General features: G+C 49.5%; 1 protein-coding gene across 4 annotated transcripts in view; it reads right to left on the bottom strand.

Annotated features, from left to right (window-relative positions):
- Sipa1l3 (signal induced proliferation associated 1 like 3) overlaps positions 1 to 19,841 on the bottom strand; it is a 157,164-nt gene that overhangs the window by 49,369 nt on the left and 87,954 nt on the right. For all 4 annotated transcript variants that reach the window (XM_048329867.1, XM_048329868.1, XM_048329864.1 and 1 more), the window contains exons 3-4: positions 2,752 to 4,626; positions 1,129 to 1,259 (exon numbers count right to left, since the gene is read on the bottom strand). In XM_048329867.1, the coding sequence (XP_048185824.1) occupies positions 1,129 to 1,259; positions 2,752 to 4,321 (1,701 nt within the window). In that variant the 5' untranslated portion in view covers positions 4,322 to 4,626. The remainder of the gene's footprint in view (positions 1 to 1,128; positions 1,260 to 2,751; positions 4,627 to 19,841) is intronic.

Raw genomic sequence — 19,841 nt, 5'->3', positions numbered from 1 at the left:
GTGGGAGGCTCCCATGGAATTATCACTCCCAGGACTAGGCCCAGGGTGGAGCACAGTGCCGGAGATCTAGCCAGTGTCCTCTAAGGCCCACCACCAGGTGACTGGCCTTGGGGCAAGGCTCTGACCAAATTAGAACTAATCAGATCCCACAGATTAAGGATCTTCCTTCTGATGAGAAGCTACAAATACACAAATCTGAATGGTATTCTCCTTTTCGAAGGATGTGGAGAGAACTTGCTGACAGAAAAAAAAATGACCCTTTTAATACAAATGGAAGCTAGGGAGTTTTGGTGACTCGGATGGAGTTTGGTGGTGCCTGATGTTAGTCATAACCAAAGGATTTGCAGATAGACAGAACCAGCAAGTCTCTTTCTGGATTTAAGCCAGTTAGAAATAGATTTCTGTCACTTACAATTTAGCCACTTACTAGGGCCTCTAACAGGCCATCTCCCCTAGCCAGGGATAACCTTTAATCCAGGGCAATGGATGCTCAGCTCAGAAGGCAGAAGACAGGGGGACAGGTTCTGAGCAACTCGGCACAACTGTAGGGCCTGTTCAGATGTGCCAATTCTGCCCTGCCTGAGGCTGACTCCCTCACTTCTTTCCATTATGCAGGACACCTCAGAATCCTGGAATGACCCCTTACCTCACTGGTTTCTTAGGTTCACTAGTTAATCCCTTGCAAATAAATTTCACAATTCTGGGCTCTGAAGAAGTCACACATACTGCATGCAAATGCTGGCCTTGAAGGCTAGGCTTGTGGCTTAGTGGCAGAGTGCTTCCCTAGCATGCATGAAGCCCTGGGTTCCATTCCTCAGCACCACATAAACAGAAAAAGCCAGAAGTGGCACTGTGGCTCCTGTGATAGAGTACTAGCCTTGAGCAAAAGAAGCTCATGGACAGTGCCCAGGCCCTGAGTTCAAGCCCCAGGACTAGCAAAAAGAAAAAAAAAATTCATTCGATTTCTAGGAGTCTTAAATTTTCTCCTCTGCAGAATGGAAACTGATAGAATTCTTTTCTGGGCCCATTAAAAAATTGTAAGGCAGGAAAGCACTTGTCCCAGAGCTGGGACATTATTACTGTACTATGTTATTATTTATTAACAGTAATGCCAACAATGGGACCTACTTCACGGGTCCGGAAGATGATCCGGTATTGGTACTGAGGTCCATGATCCTTGTGGTCTTCCAGCTTCTCTCTTTTGATGCTCACAGCCACTGGCCCCAGCTTTTCATCCACACCAAAGTAATTGGCATGCTCTGCAAAGGGAGAGTGGGTGGATTTCGTCAGCTGTGAAGGAGAGGGCCCAGCCTACAGTGGGACTGTTGATTGGGTGATGGAGGAGTAGGATCTTGGCTCATGTCTAGACACAACCACATTCAATGGTTGAAATCCTGAGGCAAAAGCTCAGCTTTCTGTACCAACTCTGCCAAGTCACAGAAGTTTTCTGTGTTTCAGTGCTCTCATCTGAGAAAGGGGCCCAGATGAGAGAGCTCAGGTGAGGTGACAAGAGACCACAATTATAAAAACTTAGTTTTATAGTGTCACTGTGATTAATCCTGGGTTTGCCAATGGACTGTCTGGTTTTGCTGTCTGTTAGCCCTCACAAAGTAGTATGCCTCCTTCCACAGTTCAAATCTGAGGTGGGATTAAAAATTTGGCCCTTGGGGCTGGGGATATAGCCTAGTGGCAAGAGTGCCTGCCTCGGATACACGAGGCCCTAGGTTCGATTCCCCAGCACCACATATACAGAAAACGGCCAGAAGCGGCGCTGTGGCTCAAGTGGCAGAGTGCTAGCCTTGAGCGGGAAGAAGCCAGGGACAGTGCTCAGGCCCTGAGTCCAAGGCCCAGGACTGGCCAAAAAAAAAAAAAAATTTGGCCCAGGCCAAGTCACTTGACAGACAACATCCCAGCAGTAAAATGGGCTTAAAATGAGAATGGACTTGTATGAAAAACAACCAAAGCCAAAAAAGGTCTGGGTGTGTGGCTCAGGTAAAAGCTCGGCAATTGCAAGGCCTGAGTTTAAACCTCAGTTCACCAAAACAAACAAGTCTAAATTCCAGGAGAATCTTACAAACTGTAAAAACTGGTAATACTGGCTTGTCTGCCTTTCCAATGGAGGCGGAACTGGGCAGGAACTATTAACTTGCATGTTGTTGGGCCTGGGTCTGGGGTCTCTATGCTGCTATGCTGCCTCCTGGGGTTGTTTGCCAGCAGCCAAGTACTCATTAGGCACAAAGCCCATCTCTCTCTTGCTTACCCCTCCATATGAATCTAGAACATATCCCCCCCCCCCCCCTGGATCCTGAGGAGGGACCTCCTGACCATCCTCCACTAAAGCCTGCCTTCCAACTCTTCCTTTCTCTTCATTCTTCTCTCTAATACTTGGCACCCTGTGACACACTTTGTGGACTTTATGGATTTATCTTGCTTTATGATTTGTCTTAGTCCCCCCCTTAAGACTTACATGACATGCTAGGAAGACAGAGTTTTGGTCTGAAGGGGGTCAATACTTCACCCCAGGCTATGTAAGGTACACTACCAAACCCACATTTGCCAGATAACCGTGGGTCCTCAAGGGTTCAGATGTGTCCAAGTGCTGGGATATATGGCTCACTGTGTGTCCCCAGGGCCCCCCATCCCCCCGCCCGCAGCAGGCAGCTCCCATTTCCAGGCTGAATGAGTGGAGTGAATGTGGAGGGTCACTTGGACAAGTCAAGGCCCTGCCCGCCTGCCATCCCACCAGGTCACCTTTGCCCACAAAGTAGTCCTGGTAGTAGCGGGCGCCCAGGTCCACGTGCTCGATGCTGTACTGTCGCGGCCGACTCTGCGTGCGCTGCTGCTCCTTGGGCACCTCGAGCACGGCGATGCTGGCGTTGGTGCGGAGGGCGCTCAGCGCGGGCTCAGCGGGGAGCAGGTCGCAGCTGCTGCTGCCGCCCGGGGAGCCGGCCGAGGCCCGGGAGAAGCTCACGTTGCGCTCGCGCTCCCCGCCTATCTCGTTGCGAAAGTGCGGGCAGCTGAGTAACAGATCGTTGCTGGTATCGTCGCCCAGGTCCTGCTCCAGGTTCTCCTTGCAGTTCAGGTCCTCCGTGCTGGTGAAGGCTGGGTCCAGGCTGCCCAGGCTGTGGGCCCGAGACGCCGCCGAGGCCGCGGCCGCTGTGAGCGACGCAGCCGAGGACGATGCCATGGCCGAGGCTGCGGAGGCAGCCGAGGCCCCGGTGGTGGTGTTGCGCCGCTGGGCCACCGAGCCCCGGTTGGCGGCGGCCTCATTGAGGTCGAACAGCATGCTCTGCACGTCGAAGTGGGCGAAGCTCTTCTGGCAAACCCAGGGGCGGCCGGGCTCCGGGGGGCTGCGGCTCTCCTCGGCCTCCCCCTCGGCCTTGCCGCTGCGCAGCTTCCGGAAGATGGACGCGTCCAGGGTGGCTGGGGCGTCGGCGCCCCCTCCGGGGCCGCGGCCGCCCTTCTTCCGACCCTTCTCTTTCTCCTTCAGGGGATGCAGCGGCAGCAGGCCATCCGGGGTCGGCTGCCCGCGCCGCGGATCTGCCTTGACCCCGCGGCCTCCCGCTGCGTACGGGCCAAGCTCGCCACTGCCTCCAGCGAGGTGGCGGGAGCCCCGTGTGGCCGCCGCCGCCGCCGCGTCAGGCTGCTCACTGCGGAACTCGTTGAGGATGTCGAAGAAGCTCTGCTCCGGCACGGCCTGCACGTCGATGGAAGACGTGCTGCCGTACTCCCGGAAGAGGGGCAGGGCCCCCGCGTGCCGCGCGCCCCGCTCCGCCCCGAGGTCCTCGGCCGCTGCGTCGCACTCGCTCAGGGTGATCTCACTGCTGCTGCGGTGCCGCAAGGGCAGAAAGGCCCGGCCCGGGGACCGCGGCCACCCGTCCTGGAACTCCACATCCTTGGACCTTCGCCGGGACAGTCGGTGGAAGGCTCTGGACCCGGAGGCTGCCGCGGCGCTGGTGGCGCTAGCCTGTCCATTCTGCAGGCTCCTCGACGAATGGGTCACCTTGGTGGTGGCCTTGGCGCCCTCTGCGTCCTGCGAGGGGCTGGGATTGTTCAGCTCTCGCAAGGCCTCTCGCTTGGGTGGCCAGTCGGCCACTCGTGCTCGGACGCCCATCTTGGGCATGGCAGGAGTGGTGGGACTGGGGCGAGTGGTGGCGGCCGTGCTCTCCCCGAGGGGCTGGGACATGCCGCCGTTCTGGGCCCAGAAGCCCATGGGAGTGTAGTCCCCCGTGTGCGGGCCTGGGAGGACATCGGCGCCCCTGGCCCCACAGCTGGCTGCCAGGTCCACACCATCATTGGGAAGGGGCCGATAGGTGGTCATAGTCCAAGGGCACTAGAATGCTGCTGGACCCCCAGGAAGCTGTGGTGCAACTCTATGAGGTCCCCGGGCCCTCAGCCATTGTTCAGGGCCGCCAGTCCCAGGATGAAGGATGCTGGCCCCTGAAACCCAATGCGAAGGTGGCGAGCCTGTGGAGTCCAGTTCTCCACCATCGCTGTGGAGAGCGGGGCCAGGGTAATCTCAGCAGGCGCTGTTGGGGGGCTCCAGATCCAGAAGCTCAGGAGGGCAGAAAGAGCAGCAGTGCTGAGCACAAACGTGCATGTAGCAAGGGTGTCTGCCCCGCCATGCTGCAGAAGAGAAGGAAGATGTGAGACGCTTTGCACATAATGTATATGCTATTGCTACCAGAGAATAGGACTATTTTTTGTTTGTTTTGGATGGCTTTACTCCATTTTAAAACCTTTTTTATTATGGAGACTTCCAATCACTCTCAAAAGCAGGGAGAATTATAAGCTACACTACTAACACTACCAACAACTGTTACAGATACTTGTCATTCCTGGTTCTGTTCACTCTCAGCCGATTTTTTTCTCTTTATTTATTTCCTTACAGTATTTTGCTTTTGTTTTCTGTAGTATTAAGGATCAAACCCAGAGACTTGTCACATGCTATGTAAGTACTCTACCAGTGAGCAATAATCCTCAAACCTCACAGCATTTTGCAGTAAATTCTAGATTTTAGGTGATAGTACCCATACATAATTTAGCTCATACCGATAGCAAGTAAATTTTTTTTTAAAACACCTGAAGGGCTGGCCTAGTGGCAAGAGTGCTTGCCTCATATACATGAAGCCCTGGGTTCGATTCCTCAGCACCACACATATATAAAATGGCCAAAAGTGGCGCGGTGGCTCAAGTGGCAGAATGCTAGCCTTGAGCAAAAAGAAGCCAGGGACAGTGCTCAGGCCCTGAGTTCAAGGACCAGGACTGGCAAAAAAAAAAAAAAACACACACAACAAAAAAAACTCCAACAAACCAAACACCTGAAACCCTTTCATAGAACTACAGATAATGATTATCAATTATTATGTTAAAATACCTTGTCTGCATTAGATTACATTGTCTCAAAGCTCCTGCGCTGAGTTGGTCAAAGGAAGAGGGGAACATGTTCTACATTTTTTGATCTTTCTATTCTATAGCGACCACCTTCCTTTACTTTGATGTTATACTTGTTGAAGGAATGGGGTCACTTGTCCTTTGCACTTTCCACTTTTAGGGTCCCTGTGGTACCATTTGACATGTTCCTCTGCCCCGTATTTCCTGTGAACTGGTGGCCCCACATAGAGGGTGGATTGCTGCCCATCTGCTCTGCAGCCTGCTGGCCCCAGCTGCTCTGCCAGCAAGGAAGTGAAAATGATGGATGAGTCAACAGGAGCCCTGCTGGACTAGGGGGAGGGTAGATGCAGAGAAATGTCTCCAGCCATCTTGGTGATTGACAGATGCGGTGAGCTTTAGGGTTCTTTGCTGAGATCTCCCTAGTGACTTCTCAGTGCTCAAGAATGAAACCTAAACTCCTTCACTCAGTGCACAACTCAGTGCACAAGTTCATGCCTGGCTTCTGCCAGTCACCTTGACCGCCCCCCCCCCCTCCCACATCCCCACACCAGGCCAAACAAACACTGTCACCTCAGCCCTCAGGCTTGCCTATCTTCCTCTTCCTCAGAGCCAGGTCGTGAGAGGCTCTTTTCTCAGTTCCCTTTTCAGCCTATATACTCTTGCTGCCTCAGGACCTTTGGCCTTGCCATTCCTACCACCCCTTTTCTTTTTTTTTTTTTGGCCAGTCCTGGGGCTTGGACTCAGGGCCTGAGCACTGTCCCTGGCTTCCTTTTGCTCAAGGCTAGCACTCTGCCACTTGAGCCACAGCGCCACTTCTGGCCGTTTTCTGTATATGTGGTGCTGGGGAATCGAACCCAGGGCCTCATGTATACGAGGCAAGCTCTCTTGCCACTAGGCCATATCCCCAGCCCAACACTCCTTTTCTTACTAGGGATAACTCCTTCTCAAGTCTACCTTTTCTATCTGATCTTACCCTCTCACCAACCAGAGCACAACCTGTCCACTCCCTAGCTTAAGGTCTCATATACCTGCATTTCTCTTTGGTATCATGTAATTCATTGCCTGCCAAATGCAAACTGTGTGTGGGCACTCAACATTGAGTCTCCATCACAGCTGCATCCCCAACTCAGACTGACACATGGGTGGCTGTTATAGTGGGAAGGAATGCCTGGATTAAGTGAGGGAGGTGGGTATGGGGTGGGCATCAGGGCCTCCTTCCTAGGCAGCCTCTCTATCCAGACAACCTCAGTGTCCTCCCCCAACCCTGCCCAGGCATTCCTCTTGCAAAGTGATCTGGTCACTGAAATGAAGGCTCAATGGGCCCAAAAGCTATAGACAGCTTACGGTTGGATAGCAAGGTGGCACTGGTGTGTTATGTTTCTTCTAGGTAGGCATCTGGTGATTCAACAGACTCTGGGCCCTAAGAAGTCATTCACCAAAAGGCAACCAGTGTTTAAAGTACATTCACTCACCTCCCACTCCACACTCCCACAACCAACACCTGCTGTACTTAGAAATCATCCAGTCAAAAAAGCACTAAAAACTTCATCTTGTTACTATTTACTAGGCATGTATAATACATTCATTTATTCTGCAAGGTCTAAGCATTGGAAATCCATCCACTTAGTTGATAGGTTTCTTTTACTCTGCCACATGAGCTGTACCAAGTATCCCTTAAAAGCTTGACAGCTGATTTTAGAGGCATACAGAACACTAGAGGACAGAAAGCACAGAGAGGGAAAAGGAAAGAGGACCTGACACAGGACCTGAGGGTGGGTGAGTACAGGGAGCAGATACAAGTTGGAATCAGCCTAGTAGGGAAGGAGGTCTGAGGGCAGGCACAACACCTGGGTAGCAGGTGTGATTTGAGAGGACCAAGAAGTCATTAGGTAAACCAACTGAACAACTCATGGGGAGAGAGGGAAAGGGGGAGGGGGAGGGGGGAATGAGGAAGGAGGTAACAAACAGTACAAGAAATGTACCCAAGGCCTAATGTATGAAACTGTAACCCCTCTGTACATCACTTTGACAATAAAAAAAGAAAAAGAAGTCATTAGGGCTGGATGCTACTGAAAAGGTCATGTGGTCAGGACTGGATTCTGTCTAGCTCTGCCCACTCCTGGCTGCCCCAGTCACCTGCACACCTGGTGTGCAAGTTAGGGATCATTATGACTTACATCTAGAATGTTCCCCCAAAGACTCCTATGCTAATAAAGGATCTGTTGCCAGCTGTAGGCCTTTAGGAGGCGGGCCTAGTGAGAGGAAGTTAAGTCTTTGGGGGTGTGGCCTTGAAGGAGATCTTGGAGCTCCTTTCTCTCCTTGGAGACATTTACAGGAGGTATTTTAGGGGCCCATGGTTGCAGGGAACCTGCTGGCTTATTGTTTTCCTCCCACCAGTCCCTCCACTGGGCAGTCCTTCCTTCTGCCTGTTGAGTTCTCAGAGGTCTAATGTATTTGTCCTTACACATGGGTCAGGGAGGGGGACTAATATGATGCTGGGATTAACAATAAGGAGGACTCTTAACACACTGTGGCTACACAGTAGGAACGGCTAGTATGCTCATTTCACAGATAGGTAGGATGACGATGCATCTAAGTCACAAAGACAGCAGGTGGAGAAGTTGGGATTCAAACCTCAACAGTCTGGTTCCCACCCTTCACTATGGACTGAAAAACAGACCAAGCAGTTCTCAGATATGTGTTGGGGGACTTTGTGAGTGACACGAGTCTCAAAATCAATTCATATAGGGTAAATTCGAGAAAGTCAGCAACAACTGAGATGTTTCAGGACAAGGATCTTGTATCCTCACACAGCTCTCTCAGACCTCCTTGGAAGTCTGTGTATACTTGGATCATGAAGCCCAGCACAACAAACAGGGGCCTCAATAACAGCCATGAAAACCTGTACTTTCCTACTTAATGTTTCTAACTGAAGTCTTCCTCAGCATTGAGGAGAGGCCTGCATTTCCACATGTAATAACAATTTGCCCAAGGTAAGGGCAGCTGTTTATAGCTGTTACTTCCACCTGGCCAGGTACCCACTTGGTCAGAGGTCCCTAGTGACCTGTCCTGCTTTGAAGGGTATTCAATCAGCACAATTTTTTTTTCTACATCAGAATCTTAGGCATGAATTCCAACTTTTTATACACCAGCAATTTCACCTCTAGGAATCTGTCCCTCAGACTGTCCCATCAATGCATATCAAGGCAAGTACATGGTGATTCTATGTAGGGGTGTATTACATTGTTGTAATATAGAAGAGCTGTCAACAGCGCTGGGCATAGCAGTGCTTGCTTATAATCTCAGCTGCAAGGGAAGAGGAGGTAGATGGATTGCTGTTTGAGACCAACCTGGACAAGAGCCAAATAAACCAAAAGCAAAAGGCCTGAAAAAGCAAAAGCAAAAGCAAGTATGAAGGCCTGAGTTTAATCCCTAGTACTGGGGAGAAAAAAAAAAAAAAGGAGCTGAGTGACTGAGTGGCCACTTCTGGGAGCACAAAACAACCTACTATATCAAAGCAAGGTTGAGCTCTAAGTACTGTGTACCAGATGCCCGTGCGGTACAAAGAGGGTGAGCAAAGCACAGTCTAGGGTTTACTACACACGTGCAAGGCATATGCTAAGTGCTTCTGGCTTCAGTTCTTAAAGTGAGCATGTGCAGGAAAACCCAGGCACAGTGAAAACATGCCCCCCAAAGTCCCCAGCTTTAATAATGCAATTACAAATAGGACACTTGGTATGGGGTATGGCTTAGGGGCAAGCCTAGCATGCACAAGCTTAAGTTCCCATTGCTAGCACTGAAAAAAATAATAATGGAGCTGGGCACTGGTGGCTCACACCTGTAAATCCTAGCTACTCAGGAGGCTGACATCTGAGGATTGTGGTTTGAAGCCAGCCTAGGCAGGAAAGTCCTTGAGACTTATTTCCAATTAACCACCAAAACACTGGAAGTGGAGCTGTGACTCAATGTGATAGAGTACTAGCCTTGAGAAAAAGCTCATGGACAGCACCCAGGCCCTCAGTTCAAACCCCGTAACCAAATAAATAAATAAAGGAAGGAAGGAAGGAAGGAAGGAAGGAAGGAAGGAAGGAAGGAAGGAAAGAAGGAAGGAAAGAAGGAAGGACTCACTAGTTCCACAGTGGGTATAGTCCAGTAGCTGCTGGTGCTTGGGTGCACAGAGTCTGATCAGTGTACAGCTTTCCAAAAGCAGAGTCTTAGGTGACCCGGAGAGATGCTCATACCTATCTTTATGCACGTGTCACCCCCCCCTCCATGCTCGCTACCCACCCACCATGAAATAGATGTGTTTCCCTACATGCTTACACTCCTGGGTCTCCTCTTTGTTTTTATTTTGGTATAATTGAATTCATATAGGTCACAATTACGTGCTTATAAAGAGATGACATTTTTTAAAAAGTCTTCATTGTTCTTTTCTCATCTGTCACTAGATCTTGGAGGTCTTTGGCAATGTGACAGCTGTACCACCGAGGGCAGAATAAAAAGCCACTCAGGTTCTAGTAAGTCACCACCTAGCTAGATCTTGGGTATGGCAACTAAGCCACTCTTCAGTTTCTCTATCTGTAAAATGAAGATAATGATATGCTATGACTCTTAGGAAAGCTGTTAAAGTCATAAGCTTTATATATAGAGAGACTTAATCTCAGTCAAGCAGGTGCCAATTCTACCTCCTGTAATCCTAGCTACTATGCAGGCTGAGATATGAGGATTGTAGTTTGATGCCAGCCCAGGCAGGAAAGTCCATGAGACTCTTCAATTAACTTCCAAAAAGCCAGAAGTAGAGCTGTGGCTCGTTTTAGAGCACTAGCCTTGAGTGGAAGAAACCCAGAGACAGCACCCAAGCCCTGAGTTAAGCCCTAGGACCAAGAAAAAAAAATTAGCCAAACTATACCTGGCTGTGTGATGACCTCTGGGCTCAGAGACCAAGCAACCCCTGGTGCTCTCCTTGAACAACAGGAGAATCAAGCTCTCCTCAGCACTCTAAGCCAGGGCCTAGGGGAGATGGCTCTGTGTGGCTCTGTCTCTGTGTGGCTGCGGAGGTGGGGTATGATGGGGGTGTCCCTTGCAAAGCACATGTGGCTTGGCATCTTGTTCCAATTCTGGGCATAGTCCCACATACTTCAAATGAGACTTTGTGACGTTGTGATGCTTCCTGGCATGTTGAGCACACACCCCAGGCCCACCCAGGAGCGGCAGCCATGGCTGTAGAGCTCAGAGGATGCCATAGAGCTAGGCAGGGTCTGAAGCCCAGATGAGGGGCCTATTGTTGGATAGCTGCTTTGGGGGAGACTTTTTCTTTTCTTTTTTTTTTTTTGGTCATAGGGCTTGAACTCAGGACCTGGGTGCTGTCCCTCAGCCCCCCCCCCCCCACCATCTACCCCCCGCAAGGCTAGCATCCTACGACTTGAGCTATAGCTCCATTTCATGTTTTTGTTTGTTTGTTTAGGTAGTTGATTGGAGATAAGACTCTCACAGCCTTGGGGCTGGGAATATGGCCTAGTGGCAAAAGCGCTTGCCTCGTATACATGAGGCCCTGGGTTCAATTCCTCAGCACCACATATACAGAAAATGGCCAGAAGTGGTGCTGTGGCTCAAGTGGCAGAGTGCTAGCCTTGAGCAAAAAAAAAGCCAGGGACAGTGCTCAGGCCCTGAGTTGACGGCCCAGGACTGGCCAAAAAAAAAAAAAGACTCTCACAGCCTTTCCTGCCTGAGATTGGCTTCGAACTGTGATCCTTAGATTGTAGCCTTCTGAGAAGCTATGATTACAGGCATGAGCCACCAGCGCTGGCTTGGGGGAGACTTAATTGGAGGTCATATCTACTGCTACAGACTACCCCTAAAGGATCTTGCTGGCTCTAGTCCAACTCTATAAGATGCCCCAGGCACTGGCTATGGTCCTGTATCCATATTAGCCCCCTTATCACTGTGTAGGGGAAGCAGTGGTTCTCACAAGGGTTATGGAGACCCCGGCAAAGGTTAAATATTTAGAAGGTCTCTTGCTGGGCTTGCTGCTGAGGCCACTGAGTCTCCTATGTGGAAGATGGTATCCTGTCAGTACGGAGTCTGACTTGCAAACTACTCCCAGCTAATTGCCGCTGAAGCCTGCTAAGATCACATCTGCTGAGCCCGGAGATTAAATCAATATTTGACAGTCCTGATTAAACAGACCAGGGAATCCTTGTAAAAGAACATCTGTGAAAACCCTGTTCTCTCCATTCCACTCTTGGGGGGCCCCTTGGGGGTATCTTGATTCTGCATGTCCTCACATGAGGCTGGCTTTGGGGTGAAGGGGCGGCAGTTGGAGCCCCCAGGAGTACCGTGGCCAGGAATACTCCCTGTAGGAGAGCAGAGAGGGTAAGTTGTCACACAAATGGGCCTTATGTCCTGGGTGGCACCTAGCCACTGGCATCTCTGTCTTCCTTGCCTACCCCAGTTCTTTTGCCTTTCTCTCTCTCTCTCTCTCTCTCTCTCTGTATGTGTGTGTGTGCACGCGTGCACTTGCTTGCTTGCTTATATTGGAGCTTGAACTCAAGGCCTGGACACTGTCTCTCAGCTCTTTTGTTCAAGGTTAGCACTCTACCACTTGAGCCATAACTCTACTCCCAGCTTTTTGGTGGTTAGAGATGAGTCTTACAGACTTTGCTGCCTAGGCTGGCTTTGAACTGTGACCCTCAGTTCTTAGCCTCCTGAGTAGCTAAAAGGCACCCAGTGATAGCACACGCTAGAATCCTAGGGCTCAGGGGGAGGCAGGAAGATCACATGCCAGTTCTAGGCCTGCTGGGGCAAAGTTAGAGAAATCCTGTCTCAAAAACAAAAGAACTAGAAGTATGGCTAGTGGTAGAGCATTTGCCTAGCAAGTGTGAGGTACTGGTTTTGATCCCCACTAAAAATCAGACAAAAAGTAGGAAAAAGTCTTTTGTACGACTAGTTTTAAATAAAGAGATTATACTCATATTAAAAATAACAAAACAAAATATATACCCCAGCTTAGTTTCTACAGCAGGGCCACAGAAGGTTCTAGAAGAACTGTAGTTGTGACCCATGACTGGATGCAGAGCCTCTCTGAAGCCTGCAGGTCTGGGGGGTGGTAATCCAGTGTCCTGCTTGGGGACTACTCAGCACCCAGGAAAGGGACAGGGTAAGGCAGAGGAAGATGGTGGGCAGGCCTACAGAACCCTCAGAGGGCCAGGAGCCGGCTTCCCTGGAGTAGGGACCAGCCTGGGACAGAGTGAGGAAATCAGCTTCTCTCCCAGGACAATAGACTTTGAAAAATGCTCTCAGTTGGGGAACCTTCCTAGAGGCAATCTGGCAACAGCTTTCAAAAATGTTCTAACCCTCTGAACAAGTAATGCTACTTCTGGGAACTGATCCCGAAGAATAAAAAAATTAACAGTGTTACTTATAAAGCTGAAGAAAAATGAAAACAAAACAACAATAGCAGCAACCCACATGACAGGAAGAGAAACAACTGCACACCCTAGGACGGTAAACATGCACACATGCATTTTACTCACTCCCAGAGTGAGTAAATAGACTCTCAGAAATTTGGTGCTGCAAGGACCAATGAGTTCTGAAAATGTGTTGCTCATATACCCACATTAGCTCTGGTTAAATCTATGCCCAATAAAAGGCAAGTGAAAATGGGCTAAGAGTGGGAGAAGAGGCCTCTGATAAAACTATGACTTTCCTAATAAAAAGAGGACCCTCAGATGGCACACCTCTTCCTTCCTGAATGTACCTGGAATGTCAGTGCTGTCTCAGGAGGTGTGGCAGCCATCTTGTTAGCATGAAGCTGAAAGCACATTGGCAAGGAAGCAAAGTGAGGTGTCCAGGGGTCCAGAAGGGGCCCATTCCCTCCCAGGGGCCACTCACTTTTCTAGGTGAGAGTCTGCAGAGGGAAGGCTCCTAGTAAATGAGGCACCACAACTCCACCTGGCTCCTGCTGAGACATAATACCTGGAGCCGCAGCAACTACCTTGTAACCCTTAAGAAAGCCAAGATGACCTCAATCAGGAAGCACAGAGGGGACCCTGACATAGTAAGGTGAGAACAAATCCTAGAACATCCTTCTTTCCTAGTTAAATAAGCCAGTGGGAGTTGAATTGTGTGTGTGTGTGTGTGTGTGTGTGTGTGTGTGTGTACACAATAATCAGAATGGAGAACAGGCATTAAACATGAGCTTTGATTTTACCCAAATTAGTACTAGAAATGTGAGCTGTTCTGAGGGCTGGGATCGTCCAGGTTTGTCCGCTGCTGTCTCTTAGCACTAGCATAGCAGGCACTCAGCTACGGTTTTGTGGTGACCCTAGCTGCCACATGACCCCTAGCTGCCACATGACCCAGAGACTATATTCAAGGTCCTTCAGAGCACTGGTCCTGGGTGAAGTCTGAGGTGCCATCACTTCCAGGCCACTTCCAGGCCACTGTGAACCAGGATGTTCCACCTCTGTGTGCCTTAGTTTCCTTATCTGTGAGTTATCACCTCCAGGATTACAGAGGAAGCTCAGACGATCACACCTCTGTGGACTGCTAAGCAACCCATGATACTAGGGCTACGTGTGCCTCTGTGTCTTTACTTGTTACGTGGAGACTGTTATCTGTAGTATATGAAGTCCCATACAAGCTCATGTTAACTCAGTTAGTTTGCTTTACCTTTTCTTTCTTTTTTTTTTTTTCATGGCTTAGTTATATGGAAGTGTTACCTTTCCATGCTATTTAAGTTCTTTGAAACAAGGTCTTGTTAGATAGCCTAGACTGGCTTTGATCTCACTATGTAGCCTTGGCTAGCCTCACACTTGTGTTCCTCCTTGCCTCTGCTCCCAAGTGCCTGGATTATAAGTGTGTGCCACCGCATCCAACTTATACTCATTCATTCTTCTCTTTGACTCGGTATATGCAGCAGTTTAGAGCACAGACTCCAAACTCAGGCTGCTGGGAGTTGAATCCTAGTGCTGCTATGTAACCTTGAACAAGTCCCTTCATCTCCCTGTGCCTCAAGCTGCTCACCTGTAAAATGAAATCTGTGTGCCACACAGTAGCACTTCTGAGGAGATCCTGAGTTCAATCTCTACTACTATTATTATTGACGGGGGGGGGAGGGGGGAGAAGAAGAGGAGGAAGAGAAAGGAGGAGGAGGAAAAGGAGGAGGGAGGAGGAGAAGGGGGAGGAGGAGGAGGAGGAAGAAGGAAGGAGGAGGAGGAGGGAGGAGGAGAAGGAGGAGGAGGGAGGAGGAAGAGAAGGAATGAGGAGGAGGAGGAAGGAAGATGAGGAGAAAGGAGGAGGAGGAAAAGAGGAGGGGTGAGGAAAGGAATGGGGGGGGGGGTGGGAAGCTTCCCTAGGGACCAGGGAGGAGACACACTTAAAAAAAACAAAAAACTGCCAGCCAAGTAGACTTGGGCAGTCAGTCAATTTGCCTCTTGTTTTGTGGTCAAGTGAGGGTGGAGGAGGCAGGAGGCAGAAACTGGACACAAGTCGTCATACTTCTTCAAAAGAAAACCACACTTCTTTGTTCTCAAATGCCACAAAATCTGTTGGGCCTGACATAATTTGTTAACTTAGTTAAATTTGGTTGGCATCCCAGCTTCGAGGCTTTGCTTCACTATGGGGACATTTGGTTGTCTCAATTCTAAGTGCTTTCCTTTTTCCTAGCTCCAGAACCATGGACTGCAATTGGTTTAAGTTAATGGTAGGGGGTGGTGGCGGCATTCCTCTGGTGATCTGATTGGTTAGTGGTAGAACACATGATGTAAGTGGGACCAATTGTTGTCTGAAAGGAAGTATTAATAACCCATGGGGGGCTTTTTTCATTTTTCTTTTCTTATTTCCTGAGAGTAAGTGGTCCTGGATTTGGGGACTAAAAGGCATAGACAGAGGCCTCAGGAGGAAATTAAAGCTGAGAACCTGAGTCCTAGAAAGACCTGTGGAGCTTTGGGTCTTACCCTGCTTTGTGCCATCCCTAGACTTCCAGACATATTCAACATCTTTACAATTTGGCTAGGTGGTACAGCCATTTTTTTTTTTAATTGTGAAAGGAGATCTCGGCCAGTAGGAGATGACCATCAGAGGCAGCTATAGAAAGGGCCCACTAATCCTTATATGTGGGAACCGTTTACAGCTTTCAAACTGCCTGTCCCCTGCCTCTCCAGAGGCCACAAGCACAGTACTCTGTGTATGAAGCCTTGGGAAACCCTGCAGAAGCCAGGTTCCTGTGTTCTGTGTCCCTTAATAATGGCAGGGGTGAATCCCCAGCTGAAGTAGCTGAGGATGAGAGACAGGACCAGAAAGCTCCGGCTGTCTCTCCTGCAGGGGCTTTGTTTCTGAATCAAAGGATGCCAAGTTTGGATCTGGGCCACCGCTGGGAGCTTGGGATGGCCGATGGCCCAAGGACCTCAGTGCAGGGACCTCCCCGGCTGCAGTGTGTAGCACTGCTGTCAGAAGGAAGGGTGAGCGACCAGAGGAAGACAAAAGAATGTGCTCTCCAGGGTCAGCCTGCCCTAGGTCCAATCATCGCTCTACCCACAGAGAACTCAGCACCCCTGGACAAGTCATTACACTGGGACTGACTGCTCCATAAAGTCTATAAAGTCATAGAACTGTGGCATTAACACAAGAAGTGCTTAAACACAGAGCTTGCCTGGTACAGGGTCCAATGCAGCTACTGTATTATAATTTGATGCTATTCAAGCCCGAGAACAACCAAAATAAAATAGTAACAATTATAACTGTAACAACAACAGTAATAATAAAAATGCAAACTTTGGTGAGGTCCCTCCTCAGCCTGAAACCCTTCCATGGTTGGCATCAGGGTCAATGCTAATCTGCCCATGACCTTCAAGGCCCTAGGCACTATCTTGTCCATCCCCTGCTTCTCCTGAGCTACAACCTCCCCACTCCTCTACCAGTCTCATTGGCAACTTTTCTCTCCTCCCCCCCTCAATACTAGGAAAGTTAAAATGTCAGTGTAACTTTTTGAAATGGGATGTTGCTACTTTACCCAAGATGGATTTAAACTGTTGATCCTCCTGCCTCAGATTCCTGAGTGCTGGTACTAAAGACATGCACTCCTACTCACAGCAAGTATCACACGGGCAATTTCTTTTCAAATGAGACTATAATAAGGAGAGATACCATATAAATATTTTACCTAGTTTGGGGAAGGGTAAAATTATATGTAGTGTAATATCATAACCAAGATATTGACAGCAGTCTGGTTTTACTTAGATTTTCTACACTCATCTGTGTGTACTTTTTTTTTTTTTTGTCAGCCATGGGGCTTGAACGCTGGGCCTGGGTGCTGTCCCTGAGTGATTCAGCTCAAAGTTAGCGCTCTACCACTTGAACCACAGCATCACTTCTGATTTTCTGGGGGTTAACTGGAGATAAGAGTCTCATAGACTTTCCTGCCTGGGCTGGCTTTGAACAGAGACCCTCAGATCTCAGCCTCCTGAGTAGCTAGGATTACAGGAGTGGGCCACTGGGGCCCAGCTTGTGTGTGTACTCTTTTTCCATACAAGTTCATGAGATGTGTTTACATATTCACCACTATCAAGGTAAGAATGCACTGGAGAAAAAGTTCAGTGGCCAAGTACTTGCCTAGCATAGTTGAGGCACTGGTTTCTATTCCCAGCACTGCAAAAAAGAAAGGAGAAAAGAGACAGGAGAGCAGGGGAGGGGAGGGAAAGAAGACAAATATGGAGCTGAGGATGAAGCTCAGCAGTATAGAGCTGACCTGGCATACATAAGGCCTTGGGTTCCATTCCCAGTACCACAAAATAAATATGAATGGGGTCCCTTGCTGCGAAGAGCCCTTTATGTTGCTGTTTGTAACTATACCTACCTCCCACCAATTCCTGATTCTAACCTGATAATCAACAATGTGTAATCCATTTCTGTAATTTTGCAATTTAGAAAATGTTATGTAAGTGAAATCAGGTGTACACAGCTATTTCAGATTGGCTTTTCTTACTCAGCACCATCTCCTAGTGGTTCACCAGACCTGCTGAGGCTTTTTGTTTGTTTGTTTGTTTGTTTGTTTTTGCACTGGTACTGAGGCTTTTCATCCTTTTCAGTCAAGGCTCCACTTTGGGCTTTTGCTGGGTAATTGCTACCTGGGCTGGCTCTGAACTGTGATTCTCAGATCTCAGCCTCCTGAGGAGCTAGGATTACAGATATGAACCACTGGAGCCAGGCTGGAACTTCTGAGTCTTGACACTGTGCTCCCTTTCAGAGCAGCACCCACAAGCCACCACAGCACGGGTGTACTACCTGTAACATTCTGCCTTCTGCAGCATATCTGGGCTGTTCTCAGTTTAGGCCACGAAGAAAGCTGCTATGTACCATGGTGCAGTTTTTTGTGTGACCCTAAGTATTACTTCTCTGGGACAAATGCCCAAGAGTGCACTGGTGGGATTAGAGGACAGGTGCAGCTTTTTGGTCCAAGATCAAGACCACTCACTGACTGGTGCTCTCTCAACTGAGCCATACTCCAATTCCACAGATTCAGTTTTTAAGGCAGTACTCATCTGCTTTTCAGCCACACTACTTTACACTTCCATTCCTGACAATTTTAACAAAGATTTAGTGAGCAACTGCTATGTGCCAGCCACTGTTCCAGAGCCAGAGATACAATGAACAAGGCAGAATTCGTATTACCCAATAGGAGCTAATGGACTAAAGAACGTGGGTTAGCTGTGGTAAGTGGTACAGAGACAAAGAACAGGGCGAGGTAACAAGAAGAGGATGCACTGTGAGGAGACACAGCAGAGTGAATCCAGAGCAAGACAAGATAGGCTTGAATCCTGTGTGGCTCAGGAAGGGATGTGACTTAGCTGTGCTTATCTTTGTTTCCCCCAGTAGGTTGGTGAGAGGATGAAGTGAATGGCTTCCCATAACATACTGGTGGCAAGGTCTAGCCTGGATGGGACCCATCTGTTCAAGGAGCACTGCCAGAGCATCTTAGCCACCTACGGCTACTATGAGGGTTTTCCAAAGATGCATGTGACACAGGCAAGGGATCTGAAGGGAATGCCCTCCTCCAGGGCCTGAGCCTATCCTGCTCTGAGAGTGGGAAGCCAGGGGCGCAGCAGAAGGGTTGGATAGGCTGCCACTTGCCCAGCAGCATGCAGTGCAGCCCCTTGTGTAGCCACAGTGCAGCCAACACCAGTCCCAGGCTGGACACATGTGTGTCCCTGGAGAGCCACAGAGACGTAAGGCCTTCCCAATTCTCTGTCCACCAAGGAGCCATTTCCTGTTCAATGCCCAGAAGACAAAAGTATTCTGGAAACTCCCCACTCAGGACCTGGCCCACAAAAAGGAACTGAATCAGCTTGGTTGGCATCTTTTTTTTTTTTTTTGCAAGTCCTGGGGTTTGAATTCAAGACCTGGGCTCTGTCCTTAAGCTTCTTTTGCTCAAGGCTAGCATTCTACCACTTGAACCACAGCACCACTGACTCTTTTCTGCTTATGTGGTACTGAGGAATTGAGCCCAGGGCTTCATGCATGCTAGGCAAGCGCTCTACCACTAAGCCATATTCCCAGCCCTTCACTGGCATCTTATAAAAAAGTGGGGAAGGGGCTGGGAATGTGGCCTCGTTGTAGAGCACTTGCCTAGCATGCATGAAGCCCTGGGCTCGATTCCTCAGCACCACATATACAGAAAAAGCCAGAAGGGGTACTGTGTGGCTCAATGGGTACAGTGCTAGCCTTGAGCTAAAAAAAGCCAGGGACAGTGTTCAGGCCCTGAGTTCAAGCCCCAGGACTGGCAAAAAAAAAAAAAAAGTGGGGGGGCTGGGGATATAGCCTAGTGGCAAGAGTGTCTGCCTCGGATACACGAGGCCCTAGGTTCGATTCCCCAGCACCACATATGCAGAAAACGGCCAGAAGCGGCGCTGTGGCTCAAGTGGCAGAGTACTAGCCTTGAGCGGGAAGAAGCCAGGGACAGTGCTCAGGCCCTGAGTCCAAGGCCCAGGACTGGCCAAAAAAAAAAAAAAAAAAGTGGGGAAACAGGGGGCGGGGAGGGGGATTGAGGAAGGAGGGTTGACATTCCCGGGCCTTGGAGGAAATGAGGCAATCTTTGTGGGGGGCAGGTTGGAGTCCCTTCTCTGGGTCCTGAGTCACTGGAGTCTCTGAGGAGAAGCAGATCTGCTGTGACCTCTTTTCCCTGCCTTACAGAGGCCTGGGTGGATCAGCAAGCTGAGTCCAAGACTGATGAGCCTAGAACCAGGGCACTTTCTCCTCAATAGAAACCTCCTTTCAACCCCACAGGCAAGCAGCCAGATGACAGCACAGAGCTTAAGGGTGTCCCGTGGGGGCATGGAACCATCAGGACAGGACAGACTGTCCTAGGGGAGGAAGGGCACCTGGACATCAAGGATTGAAAGTGCACACAGGAGTTTAAAATGAAACCAGGTCACTTCTTTTTTTTTTTTTGG

This window comes from Perognathus longimembris, chromosome 20, assembly GCF_023159225.1.
Source record: "Perognathus longimembris pacificus isolate PPM17 chromosome 20, ASM2315922v1, whole genome shotgun sequence".
NCBI lineage: Eukaryota > Metazoa > Chordata > Mammalia > Rodentia > Heteromyidae > Perognathus > Perognathus longimembris.
The sequence above is the reverse complement of the archived record's forward strand: the minus strand, read 5'-3'. Positions and strand labels throughout refer to the sequence as shown.